A 19941-nucleotide genomic window follows, 5' to 3' on the forward strand; every position below is an offset into this window, starting at 1 on the left:
TTATCTTTGGTAGCATGGCCAGGGGTTTATCTATTTATTTTTTTCAAAGAACCAACTTTTTGTTTTGTCAATTTTTTCAATTGTTTCTTTTGTTTCGATTTCATTCATTTCAGCTCTGATTTTAATTATTTCCTATCTTCTACTGCTTTTCATGTTGATTTGTTCTTCTTTTTCTAGGGCTTTGAGATGTAGTGTTAAGTCATTTATTTGTTGACTTTTTATTCTTTTAATGAATGCACTCAATGCAATAAACTTTCCTATTAGTACTGCCTTCATAGTGTCCCAGAGATTTTGATATGTTGTATCAGTGTTCTCATTTACTGCTAAGATTTTTTTTATTTCATCCTTGATTTCTTCTACTATCCATTCATCATTCAGTTGTGTATTATTTAGTCTCCATTTGTTACAGTAGCTTCTATTTTTTATTTTATCATTGATTTCTAGTTTCATTCCACTGTGGTCTGATAGATGCAGGGTATTCTCTCTGTTTTTTTTTTTTGTATTTATTAAGAGTTGCTTTGTGGAATAATATATGGTCTATTTTAGAGAAGAAGCCATGTGCTGCTGAGAAGAAAGTATACTTGCTCGTTGATGGATGAAATATTCTATATATGTCTGTTAAGTCTAAATTATTGATTGTATTATTTAGTTCCATAGTTTCCTCATTTAGTTTCTGTTTGGAAGATCTGACTAGTAGGGAGAGAGGTGTGTTAAAGTCACCCACTATTATTGTATTGTGGTCTGTTTGACTACTAAAATTGGGAAGGGTTTGTTAGATGTACATAGATGCTCCATTGTTTGGGGCATAAATATTTATAATTATTATGTCTTGCTTATATATAATTCCCTTAAGAAGTAGGGAATGTCCTTCTTTATCTCTTCTGATTAACTTTGAAGTCTACTTTATCTGAGAAGAGAATGGGAACCCCTGTTGTTTATACAATCCATATGAGTGATAAGTTTTTTCCCATCCTTTCACCTTCAGCCTCTGGATGGTTTGCCCATGAGGTGAGGCTCTTGAAGACAGCATATTGTTGGGTCTTGCTTTTTAATCAAATCTGACAGTCTGTCTTTTGATTGATGAGTTGAGGCTGTTAACATTCAAGGTTATTATTGAGATATGATTTGTATTCTCTGTTGATTTATTTCTGGTTTTTTAATTTGTCTTAGTTTCTCATTTGGTTGAATGTCCCTTTAGTGAAGATCCTCCCTTTGCTGGTTTTCACTTTTTTTTTTTTTTCCCCACATCCTCATGGAATATTTTGTTGAGAGTGCTCTGTAGTGTAGGCTTTACAGTTGTGAATTTTTTTAAATTTTTGTTTATCACAGAAAGTTTTAATTTCATCTTCAAATCTGAAACTTAATTTTGCTATATATAAAATTCTTGGTTGGCATACTTTTTTTTTTTTTTCAGAGCTTGAAATATATTATTCCAGGGCTTCCTAACTTTGAGGGTCTGGGTTGAGAAGTCAGTTGAGATCTGAATTGGTTTCCCCTATATGTAATTTGATTTTTTTTCTCTCACAGTCTTTAAGATTTTATCTTTATACTGTGTGTTAGTTGTTCTCTTTATAATGTGTCTTGGTATGGGTTTGCTGTAATTTTGTATATTTGGGGTCCCGTAAGCTTCTTGTATTTGATTTCCAATCCATTCTTTAGATTTGGGAAATTTTCTGCTATTATATCATTGAAAAGTTTGTGCATTCCTTTGGTCTGTATCTCTGCTCCTTCATCTATTCTGATAACTCTTAAATTTGGTCTTTTCATGTTATCCCATAATTCTTGGATGTTCTGTTCATGGTTTCTTACCATCCTCTCTGCATGTCCAACTCTACTTTCAAGATTATATATTTTGTCTTTGTCTGAGGTTCTGTCTTCCAAGTAGTCTAGTCTGTTGGTGATGCTTTCTATTGAATTTACAGTTTGGTTTACTGATTCCTTCATTTTGAGATTTCTGTTTTATTTTTTCACAATCTCTAACTCTTTATTGAAGTGGTCTTTCACTTCCTGTATTTTTTATTTGATTTTACTCCTTATATTATCCTTTACTTCACATATCAATTTAATGATATACAATCTGAACTCCTTCTTAGACATTTCTTCTACTGTGTTATCAGTAGCTTCTATTGTTGAAGCATCTTGGTTTGTTTGTGTGCTTTAATCCCTTGTTTTTTCATGTTGTTAGTGTGTTTTCCCATCTAAGGCAGGATAAATTCTACCCTGTAGACCTATAGTGTCCCTGAAGGTTTCCAGCGCTTTGCCTTTACTGGTGAGACCAATATCAACAGCACCCAGTGTACACAATACATGGCCTTAAACCTAATAGCTCCCACTAAGGTGTCTACTGCTTTCTCACATTAAACCAAAATGATGAGTTCAATAACTATCTACGGTACAAACAGAATATTTGTTAAAACGACTTATAATTCCAAATGGTGGATGAGAGAACAGAGGTAGTGTAGTATGCAATATTCACGAGGAAGGAAGAGAGAAGCTAGAAGTAAAAATTTACAGGAAGCCAACAGAGATTGGCTGTTGGTTGGAGAAAAACTGGAAAGAAAATCCAAGAAAACAGATGAGAGAGGAAGAATATGAACAAAGAGAAAAAATTAAAGACATAAGAATACAACAAAAATGCAAAATGCCATTCATATTTCATTGTCCTCCACACACTGATGCATAAAAAACATCCTATTCCAAATATGGTAGAGAGATTAGTGAATCAAAAAATAAAATAAAAAAATCTTTCTGTCAGTGTTCAACAGTTTCTCAGCCCTGTTTCTGAAGTCTCTCGGGATCACCAAACCTAAATCAGCCCTCTCAAACCCAATCTGTATCCCACCAATCTGGGCCTCATACCTCAGGCTCAACCACATTGCAGTCCCAAGATCTCAATGCTGCTCCTTGCAGAGGGACCATCAGGGATACACTCATGCAAAGGAGCAATTCTGAGATACAGCAACAAGACAAGGGCCACCAGCACTCTCAGCAGGAAGACCCCAGGCCACTCCAAATCTGCAGGCACCCCCACATTGGACCTGCAGGTCCCAGCTGGAGTTCCCAGACAGAGGCTCTTGTGGTGGTAAACCTGCTGGCACTCGGGCCCCAGGCCCTGGCTGGTGTCCCAAAATGGTGCAACCTTGTGCAACCAAACCTGAAGTCTCCCCTGAAGCAGTCCTCAAGGCCGTGGTAGCAGGCTAGTAGTGGCAGTGGTTGTTGGCAGCAGATAGTGGGTCAGCAATAGAGGTGGTTGCAATGGCAGCTGCAACTGCAGCTATTGGGGCAGCGTTACCATACGATCTCTGGGAGTCAGCAGCAGTGTCGGCTTCAGTTGCACCCAGGGCAGCAGTTCTTTTGGGGCAGCGGCACCCAGAAAGAAGACCTCCAGGGGATCTCAGGCTGGCAGCAGTGGAATCAGAGGCAGAAGCAATGGTGGTAGTGGTGCAGTTGGTGGCTGAGTGACAGGAGACTTCCGGTTAAGCTGCAGCGACCACGGAGGTAGCGTGGGCATTTGCACCAGAGGTAACTGAGGCTGGGCACAGAGAAGAGACCTCTGGGTGCTGCAGTGGCATCTCCGTCTGTGGCAGCGTTGTCTGCTGGGGTCACTTTTGCTGCTATTGTTGTTTTTGTAGTTGGACACAATACCTTTATTTATTTATTTATTTATTTTTATGTGGTCCTGAGGATCGAACCCAGTGTCTCACACGTGCTAGCAAGTGCTCTACTGCCCAGCCACAGCCTAAGCTCCTTGGGGTCCCTTTTAAACTGAATCTATAGCATGGAGGTTACATGGACTGCTCTAGTGTGAATCCAGCTGACAAGTCCCCAGGGGAGCTAGCCCATGGGTCTTTTTTTGTCTCCCACCCCGCCTTGCTCCCACACCCTGACTCTCTACTTTTTCTCCTTTTGTGAGTTAACTTTTTGTTCATCCTTGCCTTCTGACGTCTCAGGTCACTACAGGGGAGTCTCCAATCAGATCCCCCAACTTTGACAATCTTCAATTTCTGTCCCAATTGAGACCCAAAAAGATTTATCAAAAAGCACAGCTCGGGTTCAGAGTTTCAACCGCCAAGTGTCTCAGGAAGGCCAGTTGCCAGGGCTCCACCACTTCTCAGGGCTCTCATCCCTTATAATCCTGCTGGTGTTTAGTGGCTTTTGTAAAGTTATTTTTAACACTTTATCTAGCAGTTTCAATTATTTGCAGCAGGTCTTTGGATAACCAGTCCACTATAATTAGAAGCCGGAAATCTTACCATTATTGTTTTAGATAAATTTCTTGGGTGACAGATTACTGTCAGAGGATAGGACACTGTATGTTTTGATGCACCTGGAGAACTTGATCCCTGCTTTCTCCTACCACTTGTGTAGGACAGGACCTACTTCCTGCAACCCAGTCAGCCTGGAGTAGGACTCTCTAAAATCCCTGCTGTTTGAATCGATAGAAGGTTACATCATTATTGCTTCAATTTGAATTTCTGTGACTAGGGGCAAGTTTGGGTATCTGACCTCTTCTTTCCCTCAGTTTTCAAACTGGGGGCAAACCCCTCACTTACTGATTCGTAAGAGCTTGTCCATGCAGCCAGCTGTTGTTTCACACACACTTTTAACATACAAAACCCTCTTTTTTATATGTTGCAATTTCTCATTTGCCAGTTTCAAGCTGACTTTTGCAACACAAATTAAAAATGCTTATGAATCAAGTCCATTGTTCTTCTCCTTTGGGTTTCTGGCCTTGTTATCATGTAGGAGATTTCACTATCAATTCTACTATGTATCCCATTCCCACCTGGGCCACTGTGTCACTGGCTGACAAACCCTCCAGTGCACAGATTAGAGCAATGTGTCCCACAGGACCTGTGTTGAAATGCACATGCTTCCACTGCTTTGTCCAGGAGGGGACTTCTGGCTTGCAACCATATACTCTTGGAGACTAATGAAAAGAGAAGAAAGGCCAACAACGGGATAGATGCACAAGCTTCTCACCCATGTGAGCACAGAGAACAGCACACACCTCTGGAGCCACTCATGGGAGGGCATATGTCCCACCCCTGCGGGGCTGGCTCAGGACCCACATGAGCACCTGACTTTGCAGCTGCTGGAAGCTCTCTGGGTGCTCATGTGTCACGCAGGCTTATATGCTCATCTCTCAGATTCGAGGAGGTCTCACATCAGAAGACTTGGATTTTCAAGTCCTTCTGACCTAACAGAAAGTTTTAAGAAAGCTAAGACCTTCCACTATGAATCACTAATTTAGTTTGAAGGTTCAAATTTTAGGTTCTAATTTAGTTTGAAGGTTCACATGAATACACAGCACAAAACCAAGACAGTAATTTTGGACACCTGACTATCTGAAATATAACTCCATTTTCTCTAGAAATTATTCACTAATTCTGATATTTCTGACTGAACTTCTGAGATAAATGCATATGTGTGGGTGTGTGTGCACGCATGTGTATAAAGGATGAACTGTGGTACCGCCGCTCCATGGACTACTATTCGAAAATAAAAAGGTAAATGATTGATAAAGATGACAACCTGGAAGCTCTCCTGTGTGGCATCACTTACATAACATCCCCCAAAGGAGGAGACCTGGATAGAATGGTGGGAGTGGCCACCAAGGGGGAGCTCGAGCAAGTCTTGGTGGTGGACAGCTCTGTACTCCATCTATGGGCTAATAAAACAACACAGAACCACATGCTGGACCAATGTCAATCTCCTGGTTTCCTATGATACCATGATCACACATGATGTAGCCAAAGGGTGGCGGGGGGCTGTGAAGGAAACTGGAGACTGTCTTTACAACTTCCTCTGCATCTATAATTATTAAAAAATAAAAAAGAAGAACACCTGGTGTTCTGGTGACAGACTGGCACAAAGCAAAGGAAACTTGTTCCCAACAGAAAAACAAGAAGAGAGTGCCAACAGCCAATGGCCAATAAACGCATGAAAAGAATCTATTGATTCATGGGAACTTTTCTGATCAAGACAGTAAAATTTTAGGGTGAAAGAGCCTGGAAGGCTGGGGGCTGGCGTAAAGGGTGCATCTGGAGGAGGTGTGCACTGGATTGGTCCTATTGGTTGGCTTCAATTCTTGCTAATCAGGGAGGAGTTGGTACTTCAGGCCTGGGCCTCTCAGCTGCTCTAAACTTGCAACCTCCACCCGAAGCCTCTGCTCTGAGCATTCCCAACCAACACCCCTACTCGGGACCTGAAAGTCATGGAGACACTGGGAACATTAGGTCTAGAGCGTGTCTCCAGGCAAAGAGTGAGCTATGCCCACGACATGGTATGATGGTATGAGCTGGGGTTCAGCTCCATATGCTCTGCATTCTGGGGGCAGTTTCCCAACACGTGAGGTAGCTGGGAGCTGCTCACACAGACCTCTTCATTAAGTGTCTGAAAGTAAGAACATAAGATAAAAAAACGGGGGCTTGAACCCACCATCAGGGCTGGCGCCAGGGATCCCTAACCCAGGTGAGCAGTGAGCCTCAATGCCCTACAATCCCCTCTCCAAATCTGGACTCCCAGAAGCAGGCCACGCCCAGTGCTTCTGCAGTGCCACCTAGGCTACTGCCACCTTCCTAGTGGCTCTCCTCACTTTATCATTGGTGAAGCTGCAAAAGCAGTCCTATTAAAACGTAAACCAGACCACATCATGCCTCTGCCCGAAGTCCAAGCCTTTCTAGGACCATCCAAAGCCCTCCACAACACACAGCTGCCACTGGGACCTGGCCCCTCTCACCGATGTGCTCCTGAGGCCCCATCTCCACTGGCTCTTTGCTGTGTTCTGGCACACCTGGCCCACTCCCAGCTCAGGGACTTTGCACTCGCTATTCTCCCCCTGGGACACCTCCTCTGCAGCCTTCCAGGAAATCCAACGCAGAGGCAGGCTGGGCGCTCTGCCACACGCCATATGCCACTGCCACGTGTGGGTTCGAACTGACCACCCAGACCTTGACACTGGGCAGGAAGGGGCAGAGAAGCTGGGGCAAATGTGTCTGGCATCTTTTTAAGAGCAAGTCCCAGTAATTAGTCCCATGGCTCCTTCTAGCTGTAGAGAAAGCTAGAAGTAGCCATGGATCTGGGGCTGTATTCTCAACTCTGTCACCACGAAAGAAGAGAAAACTAAGGTGCAGGAGAACCAGAGACCAAGAACCTGCTGAAGAAACCTCTCACGGCCACCCTATGTGTCCACGTGTATACTCCCAGCTTCTCCCACTCCACACCCTTTACCCCAGTGCCTGCTTTGATTTTCTCTAGTGACATAATGCACATGTAGGTGCATGCACATATGCGTGCCATTACTTTATTGGTGCATGCACGTGTGCGTGCCATTACTTTATTGTCACTTGCTCTCTGCTTACCAGAAAGTCAGCTCCACACAAGCAGGGGTCTTGGTTTGCTTCTATTTGCCCAGCACCTACAAGAACACCAGATACAGGAGAGCAGATCCACAAAATTTTGTGGAATCAATTCCATCAAACTGAAATAGGTGCACAAAACTGAAAGTACACTTGTGATTTATCTCCACTAGCCCATATAAGAGTCATAGACTATGACATGAGATTAGAATTTCCTCCTTACCCAATAAAGAGTTAAAAGGACTTTACACGGCCCAACTCTGACCTCCTTAGTGTGGGCTCCACATGATGTACTGGTTTGCCAGGATGGAGGCAGGAAAGGCCCCAAAGCACTCTGGCAGAGAGTGCCAGATGCCTTTCCATCATACTCCCCCTCCTCCTGAGTGACAATCTGCCCACCAAGATCCTACATTTCAGGCTTCCTTGCAGGTGTGACCAGGTCAATAAACTCCAGTTGAGACTTGGGAGGAAGTGTAGGGTGGTGCTTCTAGGAAGCAACCGTGAGAGCAGAGGGTACACCTTGCCCCAGCCTCCTTCTCTCTGTTTGGAATATAGTCTGCTGGCTACACCTGAGAACAGAAGCCATGTGACAGGACACTGGAAAAGGCCTAGACAGAGACCCCCACATGGTCCCTGGACTGGCTACCTCTGGGCTTTTTTCAAGAAAGGGAAGAGACATTCACATTTGAGTCGCACTGCTATTTTGGGTTTTCAGTTGCATGCAGCCAAAATCCATCGTAAGAGCACAGACATCAGGGAGACTCGCCATCTGCGACAAATGGCAGGAGGCCACATAGTCGCTAAGCAGAAAGATTCTTTGAAATGTTCCAGCTGTTTCAATGTATAAGAAACATGGGGGGTGGAGTGGGCGAGGCTCTGTCCTCAGCAGCACTCCTGCCTTCTCCTTTCTTCCTCTGGTCTAACCTTGGATTGCAACATGTGTTTTTAAAAGTCAAGTGTATGGGACATCTTTATAACAGAAGAAATAGGAAAAGGCAAAGAATTAAACTTGTAAAGGACTACAAGTGTTCCCAGGTGCACCTAAGACAGAGACAACTGGACCAACAGAGCCCACAAGGGTACATGCAAAACACTTATGCTGTCCCTAGATGACCCCAGGACACCTCCTGTCACTTGGCAGGCATTGGAGTTCCCTTAGGTATTATTCCTAATGGAGCAGCTGCAATGAGACTTCCTCGAGCATCCACAGCAAGCAGCTCATCACTCACAGATCTCTCCTGGAAGGACAAGGTACTCACTCAGGGAGAATGCACAGACTGCACTGTTAAAAGTCACTGCTTCCTGTGGCCTCAGAGAACACTGCAAAAAGTAATTGTAGCCACAAACCTCCTTCTCTATTAGCCAGTCTACTGGTGTCCCACCAGGCTTACCAAGAAAGCTCAGGAAAAGTATGTGAAAGTCAATTAAAATAATATCAGCAAAAGTGTGGGCAGGTTTCCAAAGGAACACACCGTCAAGCCGTCTCCATAAGTAATTCTTTTCTAAAATGATGTTGCTACCACATAGGACAGACAGATAGTTGTCTCAGGAATGCAAAAGCTTTAAAAAAAAAAAAAAAGCCCTGGAACTTGTAAGCCATGTTTCTATGGCCCGTGGCCCCTAAAAAAGCACAAGACCCCAGGTGAGAACAGGAGGGGAGGGAAGAGAGTCAAGTTTGATGACAAGGACCCCAGCCTGTGTGCTACTGCCATTCATCTGGGGACACCTGGGGGCCCAGACTTCTCCAAGTGAAGGTAGCACGAGTGGCTTTCAGGGAAGGATGAGGCTGCTGATGCCAGGGATCCCTCAGCTCAGCAGGTTTTCCTTGGCAGTGCCATGCAGATGTGTCCTCCTGCAGCAGCATCCACACTGCCACCTGTCTCTCCTCTACCCCTGAAACGCACCTTGCACCTCCAGTCTTTTCTAGCAGTCTCCAAGAATGTTACAAAGATTTGATTCCTTTAATTATGGCAGAAAAAAAGTCCCTGTATCAGCCCAGTCACTTGATACCCAGAAATCAAGAAGCAATGCGCTGCAGCATCGCCTGAGTCTTTGGAGTCTCTCCCTGCATCTTCCAACTCCAAGATGTGAACACATTTTGAGAAAGCACAAGACCCTGCCACTCTGAAACAAGAACAGAAAGGTAGTGAAAATGATTCAGGGTTCAGGACTCTTCCTGACAGCTGAGAAGAGGGAAACAAGAAGTGTTTGAGGCGAGGACAGAAGAGATGGGCCACTTGGTGTGTGGCACCTCCACCCGAGAAAAGGCCCCAGCTTTGGACATGAGCACATGCTCAGCGTAACTGGGCAAAGTGCAGAGAGGACTCTGATGGGTGCGCCACACTCTGGGATAATGTCCCATGCTCTGAGGGAGACGGGGCACACCTAACCTATGGTAACAAGTTGACCCTTGCACTTGGTCATCTGGCCACAACTTCGATAGCACATTATGAAAATCAAACCAGGTTCCTTAATCCAGGTGGTTAGTCCCATACCTAGCGGTTTCCCCAGTCTGTTCACGTGGCCTGTGTATAGGAACGTATGGTGACAAAGACTAAAATTCACTAGAAAAGCAGCAAAGGATTATACTGAAGACACTGAAGCCACCTGCCCTGGTGCTGGCTTCTCAGAGCCGTGTCCCACCCTGCCTCCCTCTGGCTGCCTTTCACAATGCTTGAAGATGTTCCTGGGAAAACTGCGACTCACATCTGTTATTTTCTGCTTTCAAAACCCCAGCGATGCCTTCTGCCTACAGATCATTCCATGCCATAGTGAGATTCCCCTCCCCATGGTGTGGCATAGAGTGAGGGACACCCCACCATTCTCATACCCTGTCCAGAGACAGAAAGTTCTGCCACACCTAAACCTACCCAGGCCCAGTGTTTCCCTGGCCACATGCCTAGTCCCTCTCTGTTCCTGCTGGTGGCAGGTACATATGAGTCTGGGTCCTGCTGCTGCCATTGCCAGCACAGGAGGAGCTGGGCCAAAAATGAGCAGCACAGACAAGTGTGGGGACAGCTGAAGAAAGAGCTGAGAAATGGTTCCAACCACACACAGTGCTCCTGCCTCACCCTTGGTCACCTGTACTCTGTTTACAGCCAGTAAAGTCCCTTTATGGACCATTCTCTGTCCTTCTGCCACCTCACTCCAACTGTTCCCTGGTTCATCCCTACCTACCTTTGGAAAAATCTCCAAACACATCTCCGGGACAACTTCCTGCCAGGTGGCGTCACCTTCTTTCCCCTTTGTGGCTGGCATGGCCTGCACACTCCTCAGCTATGTTTCTCACCACATTTCACTACTACTGGTTATTTGCTTGCACATCTGTCTGTCCTACCAGCTCTTCGAGGGACTTGGACTTGACAGCACAACACAGTATCTGGTGTTCAGAGAGAACTCAGGTTTAGAAAGAATCCTGAGTACCCCAGCAAGGGGGCTCTGATGTGCAGACTGGTGGCCACCTTCAGAGCAGGAGTCACACACCAGAAAACCCAAGTGCCCAGGTCAAATCATTTTAATAAACTAGTCCCCCAGAGCAAGAGGTATAACAGAAAGTAGACACTTCCTGCTACTATCAACTGCATGCTATGCTATAAGCACATTCGTTAATAAAACATGCTATGTTTTAAAAAATTTTAAATTCCTTTTATTTAAGAAGAGGGCTTTTAGAAAGGGCTGGGGATGTAGCTCAGTGGCAGAGTGCTTCCCTTGCATGTGTGAAGCCCTGGGTCTGATTCCCCAGCACCACAAACAAAAACAAACAAAGAGGGCACATAAGAAGACATTCGTGGTAGTTAAGACAATCCCCCCATCGAGGGCCTTGCTGAGTCTTCCTTCAAGGGGCTTAGCAGGCGAGACTGGACAGGGCAAGGTCATCTTCCCTTCTCTGTTGCTGGGCCACAGAATGGACATCAACCCTGTGTGTAAGTGGCGGTGAACACAGTGAGTAGTCCCCTGGGCTCGTGGCAGGAGATGCAGGGTTGTGTCCTCTTTGGAAAGGGAGCACCCAGCCCCCACGCTCTTCAGAGGAGAGAGGCTGTCACAAAGTTGTCACCAGGCCCAACCCTCTGTCTTCCTCTTTTTGTTTCTGTCCCTGGCTGGAAGGATGCCCAGGATGGTGGAGGGGCAGGAAAAGCCACCACCTGGCCGGGAGCAGCTCTCTGAGCAATGGGGTCACAAGACTGTCAGAGGCTGTGGGTTCTGTCAGCAGGGAGAGGAAGAACAAAAACCAAGTCGCTGAAACATCAGCCAGAGAGGTTCCGACACCAAGGAAAAGAAGTGGGGGACAGAAGCTGGGGCTACTCAGGAACACAGATGACTAAAGACAGTCACCCTCTTGCACTTTGGCTGTAACTGTATATTTTGACAATAATGACTATTAAGGGCCTACTGTCTAGTTATTCAATAAAATGCTATGATATTTTAAAAATAAAGAAAAACATAGAAATGTACAAAATGTAGGAATAACACACACCCATGTATCCAATACTCAAAAAGCAAGAATTTAACACTGTCATGCTTGCTTTTAGTAACTATGGTCTTTAAAAACACATAGTTGTGGGGCTGGGGTTGTGGCTCAGTGGTAGAGTGCTTGCCTAGCACATGTGAGCTCTATCCTCAGCACCACATAAAAATAAAGATATTGTGTCCACCTAAAACTAAAAAATTTAAAACAAAACACATAGTTGTCTTGAATAGCAGACTATTCAGGTGGCCACAGCCTCAAAAGTCACGCTGCCTGAAGCGAAAGACGAACAAACAGGTGGCTGCAGGCCCCACGGCAGCCTCACCTGGCCCATGCCAGGTTGATGGCAAGACTAAAAGCTCTCTGGGGACAGACATGTCTTGAGTCTTACTTGCTGCTGTATCCCTAGCATGGAGCACAGTATCTGGCACACAGTAGGTGCTCTAAAGTGTTGAGGGAGTGAACATAGGGAGAAATAAGTGACTGGGCTTTTGGGCCCCAATTTCTCAGAATGGTTACCAGATATGACCTCAACCCAGCCACAACCTCTCTGGGCTTGTGTCCAAGTCTGAAACAATTCGAGAGCTTGATTTCCTAAGCTGGGGGTTCTTTCCAGCTCTAAAACACTGTGTCCAGAGGAACGAGGCAAATGATAAGTCTGAGGAAACCACCAGCGCACACACTGACTTCCTGGGCGGGTGCTTATTGGACATGCGTTGTGAATAATCAGCTCTGGATGTTTACATTTCCTTCTTTGGTAAGTCCTCAATCGACAGAAGCAATTTCCTTCCAATTCCAGTTCTGAATAGACTAGAATCATCTTTCCCAGACCATGTGAGCTTATGGGGGAAAAGACTTAACCCCCCAAATTCCACACTTGGACGCTAACTTATGTTCTCCCAGCTGATTCTTATGTTCCTGCCCTTAACACGATTTAGATTTTTTGTTTCTATGGTAACCAAATCTTTTGCTTCTTTTCATGCTTTTACCTTAATTATTAAATTAACTTGAGAAACAATATGCAAATGAATGAGCATTAGGACAATGTCATCCTTAAGGTTCCCTTAAGATGAAAATTAGTGGGCAAAAGCTTGATGAGAAACAGGATATGTGCATTGTCTCAAACACCTCCCCAAGTCATAGCAACACAGAGAACCTGCCAGGCACCGCCTTAACCAAGTAACCAGCAATGGACACATCCACACCACACACCTCCTGACATAGTACTCTAGGAAGGGCACAAGTCACTACCATGGTGCTCTTGCTAATGATGAGAAAACACCAGACAGACCCAACAGAGACATTCTACAAAAGCAACTGGCCAGTGTTATTTAGGTCTCCAGGTCATGGAAAACAAGTAAAGATCAAGTCACAAATCAAAGGAGACCAAGGGCACAGACAACACACTGAAGATCCCAGAGCTGGTTCTGGCACACAAGAGACATCAGAGGACAAACAGGTGACATTTAAACACTGTACCAGTGTGCGTTTCCTGGTGCCAGGGAGTGGACTATGGTTGTATAAGATGCTAGTGCTGCAGGAAGTGAGGTGAAGCATGCAGAGACTGAACTGCAAGGGTCATCGGTGCACTGCAGAATCTCTTGGCTGAATGCGGAAATTTAAAAAACTCAGAAAAAAATGGGCAAAAGAGCTGGGCAGGGTGGCGCATGCCTGTAATCTCAGCAGCTTAGGAGGCTGAGTCAGGATGATTGTGAGTTCAAAGCCAGCCTCAGCAATGGTTGAGGCGTTTAGCAACTCGGTGAGATCCCATTCCTAAATAAAATACAAAATAGGGCTGGAGATGTGGCTCAGTAGTTAAGTGACCCTGAGTTCAACCCCTCCACCCCTGCTCCCCAAAAAAGGGCAAAGGACATGAATAGGCATTTCCCGGAAGAGAAAATGCGTATGTATTTTGTTTGTATAAACAAACTCAGGGCAACTTCAACTAAGCTATAATGAGATACAATTAAAAATTGGGGGCCTGATAATTCTAAATATTGGCCCATTTGTGGAACTCATGGAACCCTCTTCCACTATTGGCAGAGGCAATAACTGGTACAGCCACTCAGGAAAATATTCTGGCAGTATCTTGTCTACGTGAAGATGCATGTGCCCCAGGATCTGACAGTTACACCGAGGTATACATCCTAGAGAAGCCCTTGAACGCAGCACCTGGAGACAGACAACAATGATCACAACAGTTTGTAACAGCAAAACACAGAAAACAATTAAAAACATGATGACAGGTGGAACATCCTCACATGACAGTGGACGAACAAAGATCACAGTGGGGGGACTTCCACAGGTGGAAAAAAGCTATTGCAGAATGGCATGCGCCCTAAGAAATAGCTTTTATAGTTTGAAAATCAGTAGAACACAAGTCTGCACTGTCTAAATACATATTATAGCAAACTATGAAGAAAGGCCAGGGACAAGGGATCGGGGAAGGCATGAGGAGGTGATCCTGTACCATGGACCCTGGGTGCACAGATGGCAGACCTGGTTAGAAGGGCAACCCATGCTTCTCCTTACATACTGTCAGTATTAAAGGGCAGTTGAGGAAAAACCAAAGGGCAAAAATGCAAAGCATCTCCAGTTCTCTGGTTACAGTTTCGCATGGTAAAGCAGTCTAAGTGACTAAAATAGCTAGGCTTTGTGACACGTTTAGCCTGTAAAGTGGAAGGAACGAATCTGAGGAGAGCAGGTCGAAAGGGGTCAGAGATCAGCTCCCCAGATTGATCTGGAAACACCCACCCCCATCTCTATCTCCCACACATCACAGCCAGAAAGCTGTGTTAAGGGGATGTTGATTTCCTACAACGGACGAGACCTTCTTGATGTCCGAGTTCCTGGGTCGCACCCCTTTGCATTACCTGGATACAAACATGCCTCTGGCCTGAGTGCACTGTACAGCACCCTTTGGTGGCTCCGTTAGCCTCTGCCAGGATTTATAACAACAGACAGCTCACCTATATTTTCACATAATTTATAAGGAAATTCTGCTAAAGGTCAAAACGGTCTTGTCAAGTGAGAGGCCACTCACCAGCTGGAACTCGCTCCTGCGGCTGAAAGCCTCCCTGATCTCCGAGTCCCTCCAGAGCGCGCTCAGGGCTGGCACATAGAGCTGGAAGGTGGCAGGCTCCACAGGCAGCCCTGCCTTGTTCTCAAAGGCCATCAAGAACATCCCATGCTTCTCGTTTTCAGAGTGCTGCTAAGGGATGCCAAGCTTGTCCCGTGCATCAACAAGCACCCTTGAGCCCTAGGAAATAAGAGAAGGGAAAAAGGATTTAATTGTGCTCTGAGACGACATCAAAATACAGAACCTTAGTACAGGCGCTGACTGTGAGAAAGCAGAAAACTCACGAGCTGTGGAACTTGCAACCAGATTTGCCTTTGGTTTGTTCTGTTGTGGAACCAATGTCTCAACTCCTGGGACCACACCCTATGAGACAGGTGTGGACACCACCACCCAAATGGGCCACCGTTTCCTACATGCATATGAAAAGCACTGAGAGGGAGGAGGAAGCAGTGCAGTCAGAAATCCAGCAGCTCCCAGAAACCAGAAGGTTGCAGTCACTTGTCCCAACTGGGTGAGAAAACACACTGGCAATTGGCAGCCATGCAGCAGGGAAAGACTAACCCCACCTGGGCAGGAACTTCGACCACATCCTGGGGATGATGCCACCACTGTTTGGGGTGAAGAGAAACTGCTTTCCATATTTTGCTTATTTCTTCACTGTTAAAAAACCAAAAGTGAGTATTTTCTGCCCCTTCTCACCTCACAGGGCAAAGGGATGGAGAAGCAGCCTACATGAAACAGTACTAGGGAAGGCCTCTGGCTGTGGGGTCGTCCATCTCTGCTGCCAGCTGAGCTGGATTGTTTCATCATTCTTAGAGCAGAGTCCAGCAAGACGGTGTCTATGGAGGTGGAGTTCTCTGAGGTCCCCAGAGTGCTCTCTTACATGGTCGATACCCTGCAGAGTAGCATAGGGCACAGAGTGTCTGCCTTTCCAACTGGAAACCAAACAGGTGACAGTTGGGTGGGACCCTGACCTCCAGTCCAGAGGACCCCAGGGTCAACACCAGGCAGAATGGCAGCCATCAAGAATACAAAGAATAACAAATGGTGGAGAGGATGTGGAGAAAAAGGAATACTTCTATGTTGTCGGAGCAATTATAAATTAGTACAACTACTACAGGAAATCAGTATGGAGGATCCTCAAAAGACTAGGCATGGAACCACCATATGACCCATTCCTTGGGGTTTATCCTAAAGAATAAAGTTCACCTTACTATAGCGATACCTACATACCCATGTTTACAGCACCACAATTCTCAATGGCTAAACTATGGAACCAGCCTAGGAGCCCATCAACAGATGAAATGATAAAGAAAACGTGGTATATATACACATTGGAACTTTATTCAGTCATAAAGAAGAATTAAATTATGTCATTTGCAGGAAAATTGGTGGAACTGGAGACCATTATGTTAAGTGAAATAAGCCAAATTCAGAAGGTCAAGGGATGGGTAGTTTTCTCTCATATGTGGAAGCTACAGAGAAAAAAAGGGGAGAAAAAGGTATGGGTCGGATCAGGGATATAATGAAAATCAAAGGGAGATCAGTAGAGGAACAGGACTGGAGGTGGAAGGTGGGGAGGGAGGGGAGAGCGTTGGGGAGTGACACTGGCCAAATTATATTGTTAAATTGTGTGCATGTATGAATACGTAACTATAAATCCCATCATTATGTACAATTATAAGGTACCAATAAAACACATGGAATGAAAAAACAAAAAGAAAACTGGTGCTTAGAAAGCAAAATAAATTTTAAAAATTCAGCTAGAAAACAGGCACAGGACACTTAGAGATATCTCTGCAGGTAGTGCAAGCAGATGACAAATCAGCAGGTGAAGAGGCTCATGCTTGCTAGACGCCAGGGAAAAGCAGAGAGGGCCGGACCTCCAGGAGCCATCTCCACACGATGGGAAACAGTGGGAAGGAACAGCAGTGACACCACCAAGTGGCAGTGAGGACGTGGAGAAATGGGAACACAACCAGCACAGATCGTGGACAGAAGTAGACAGTTTCTTTGAAAACTAAGCACATGGTTATGACACAGTGCCGCAACCTCAATCTTAAGTGTTTGTGCTGGAGAAATGAAAACTGAGGTCCACACAAAGGCATGTGCAGGAATGTCCACAGTAGCTTCATTTCCATGAGTCCCAAACTGGGAACTACAATACATTCATACTACGGAATACCACTTAGTAATTAAAAAGAATTATTGACACGCAACAATCTGGAGAGAACTACAGCACATGATGTCAAAAGAGAAAAGTCAATCTCAAAATGTCACAACTATGTGATTCTCTTAAAGAGATCTCTGAGGTCTTGACTGTTGGTCACATCAATCTATGCAGGTGATAAAATGGCACAGAACCCCTCCTACACTGTACTGGTGTCAGTTTCCTGGCTTTGATATTGTACTGTAATTATGTACGTCATAACTATGGGGGAAACTGGATGATACCTCCCTATACCATCTTTGCAACTTCCTATGAACCTATAATTATTTCAAAATAAAGTTTTTAAAAAGCTAAATAGCAGTCACAGTAATGTATGCCCTGACTATGTGGTGTGGAAAGGGAAGGTTACTAGAGGCCAAGGGAAAAGAGGTAGTAGGAAAAAGCAAGGCTCAGAAAACTCCTAATCCGAGCTGGGTCTCTAACCAAGCTTTCTGAAGAGTTGATTCTTGTACTGAGGGCAACAGTGGGTCAGAACCCATCCTGGGGGAACTGAGCCAAGTCCTCCACTTTCCTCCCTTCCTGTTCCTCACTCTCCACATTGCTGCCTCTGGAATGCTCCCATCTCACCTCTTTCTCTGACTACACCGTGATCTTCAGCCTTCCCCAAAGAGCAATATATTCACAGGTCCGAGAACTCAAGAAAAAAAGATGATTCAAATTTTCCACGTCATGCACAGCAAAAGTTACCTGCACATGCAGAAGGCAGCACTGATTTCTCTGATGAGATTTGAGCAAAGGGTCTTGAAGCCTTTGTCCAAGTCACAGAAAGGACCCCTCTTGTCCTGGTGGATGCAGTCCCAAGACTGGCAAATCCTAGACAGGATTTCAGCCTCTGTCTGTCCCCGAGTCAGGAAACCAGCCCACCTACCAGCCCTGCCAATGCACCTCAATATGCACACTATCTGACCCTTAAGGTACCCTTTCAGGTGCTATTTTTATACAACTGTTTAGCTTCATAAGGAGTGTGACCTCACTCCCAGTGAAATCTACAACCCCTGGGGAGTATCATTTCTATATGTCAGAGATGAAATCTGGGGTTGACCTCGGTTTGGCTACACACACATAGTAGACACCTGACAGTAGCCTGGTACCCCCCTGCTGGATGCCACCTGAGTAAGCCACAGTTACTCCAACCAGCTACACTTAGCCATGAAGAACAGACTCCTTACTTTATAAAAAATCATGGCAGTTGGCAAAATTAATGATGAACTTTGAATTACAACAGTTAACTGGAGTCCACTTTCTGTATCTTTTTCACTTAGTTTGCAGGAAAGGCATCAGGAGAAAAGATGGCTCTCTTTGGCCCACTTAAATTATTCAAGTCAAAAACTGCTCCCTGCCAACTTTATTCTGAAATTCCCAAACAGACTTCTAGGTAAGTTTTCTGCTGTGGGACATCTGCTCAAGTTCCAAGTCCACTCTTTCTCCTTCTTAGAGGGACATGTGGACTACCTCTGGGGCTTCAGGTCTTTGGTGACATTGTGTTTATCTTGCAGACTCATAAGAGTTGCTAGTGTCTTCAGTCAGATACTAGTATAAGAATAAGCTATGATTAAAAAAAAAAAATCTAGCCTGGTCTTTTCCAATAAAAAACCAATTTCCTGAAAGACAAAAGCCAAGTAAATCCTAAAACTCATATATACCTAACGGAAAATAGAAAACAAACAAAAAAACCCAAAAAACAAACAGGCCAGAAGACAACAGACTTAAGTTCCTTTACGACAAAGGAGAGCCTTCATCAACAGTGTTACCCAAATCCTAACTTTTTTGATAATCCTATACTTTCTCAGTTGTGCAAATACAAACAGTTAAAGTCTCAAGCAGTTTGATGACTTCATCTCAATACAATGTAACACTTTAAACAGCTCAAAGAGCATTTTTAAGACAACTTATAAATCCAGCAACTTGAACTTCCGAGTCAGAGCATATATCCCAGTCTGCTGGGGAATGTAGATGGGTGGTGGTGGTGGGGGGGATGTTGGTTTTATTGGAAGAGGACCAAAAATTGTAAAGCCTATTATTTCACTTCCAAATAGATTTTGTTAGTTTAGCTCCTAATCAAGCCAAATCTTTTTAGAATAGCTACTCCCCACTAAAACCTTCCCACAATAAATACTACAGCTAAGTTGGATATAAAATGCAAGTAAATAGAACAAGCCTTTTCTATAGGACGAGACAGTTACATTGAGGCCATTTTCCGGTTTTGAGCATGCACTTGGACGAGGCCTGTGTACTTGGAAAGCTCCATGCTTTAACTCCATCAGGCTGGCTTGTTTGCCTTTGGCCACCATCCAAATCAAAGAAAGGCTGCCAGAAATGTAAACAGGATACATTTCTTTAAATTAATGAATTCAACAAAGACAGACACTCCTCTCGGTTTCTCTCTGGAACTGAAGTGCAGGGTACCTTCTATTCAAAGGTCAGAGAGAGTGAGAAAGGAAAGCTGGAGGCGAGGAGCCTGGCCCCAAAGTTTCTAGCAGCTTCCAGTGGGAAGCTGGCTGCAGCCAAGCTGGCCACCCCTGCCTGCACCTACCCTGGCTCTCCGAGGCTGCTTTCTGGGACAAATGCATACTGCTTTGCCAGGAAAGCCACCCACAGAGTGCTACCAACTAAAGCTCAAGGGCTCTCCTTGGGCAAAGCAAAGTGCCAGGTGGCTTCTACATCGAGCACTTTCAAAACACCTCGGCAGCAGGACAGAGACAGCAGATGAGCCACAGGCCATCAGATGCAGAGTCCTGAGATAAATGCTGCAAGCGAAGGTCAGAGCAAGATGGAGGACAGCCAGAAAAGTCACCACTCTGGTGAA

At 45.0% G+C, this 19941-nt stretch overlaps 1 protein-coding gene across 1 annotated transcript in view; it reads right to left on the bottom strand.

Moving 5' to 3' along the window:
* The window catches only part of LOC139702852 (guanine nucleotide-binding protein subunit alpha-12-like), a 93980-nt gene that overhangs the window by 33971 nt on the left and 40068 nt on the right, over positions 1-19941 (bottom strand). The window contains 1 exon segment of the mRNA XM_071605270.1: positions 14870-15085. Coding sequence (XP_071461371.1) covers positions 14870-15085 — 216 coding nt within the window.

The sequence above is a fragment of the Marmota flaviventris genome, chromosome 19, assembly GCF_047511675.1.
Source record: "Marmota flaviventris isolate mMarFla1 chromosome 19, mMarFla1.hap1, whole genome shotgun sequence".
NCBI classification, from domain to species: Eukaryota; Metazoa; Chordata; class Mammalia; order Rodentia; family Sciuridae; genus Marmota; species Marmota flaviventris.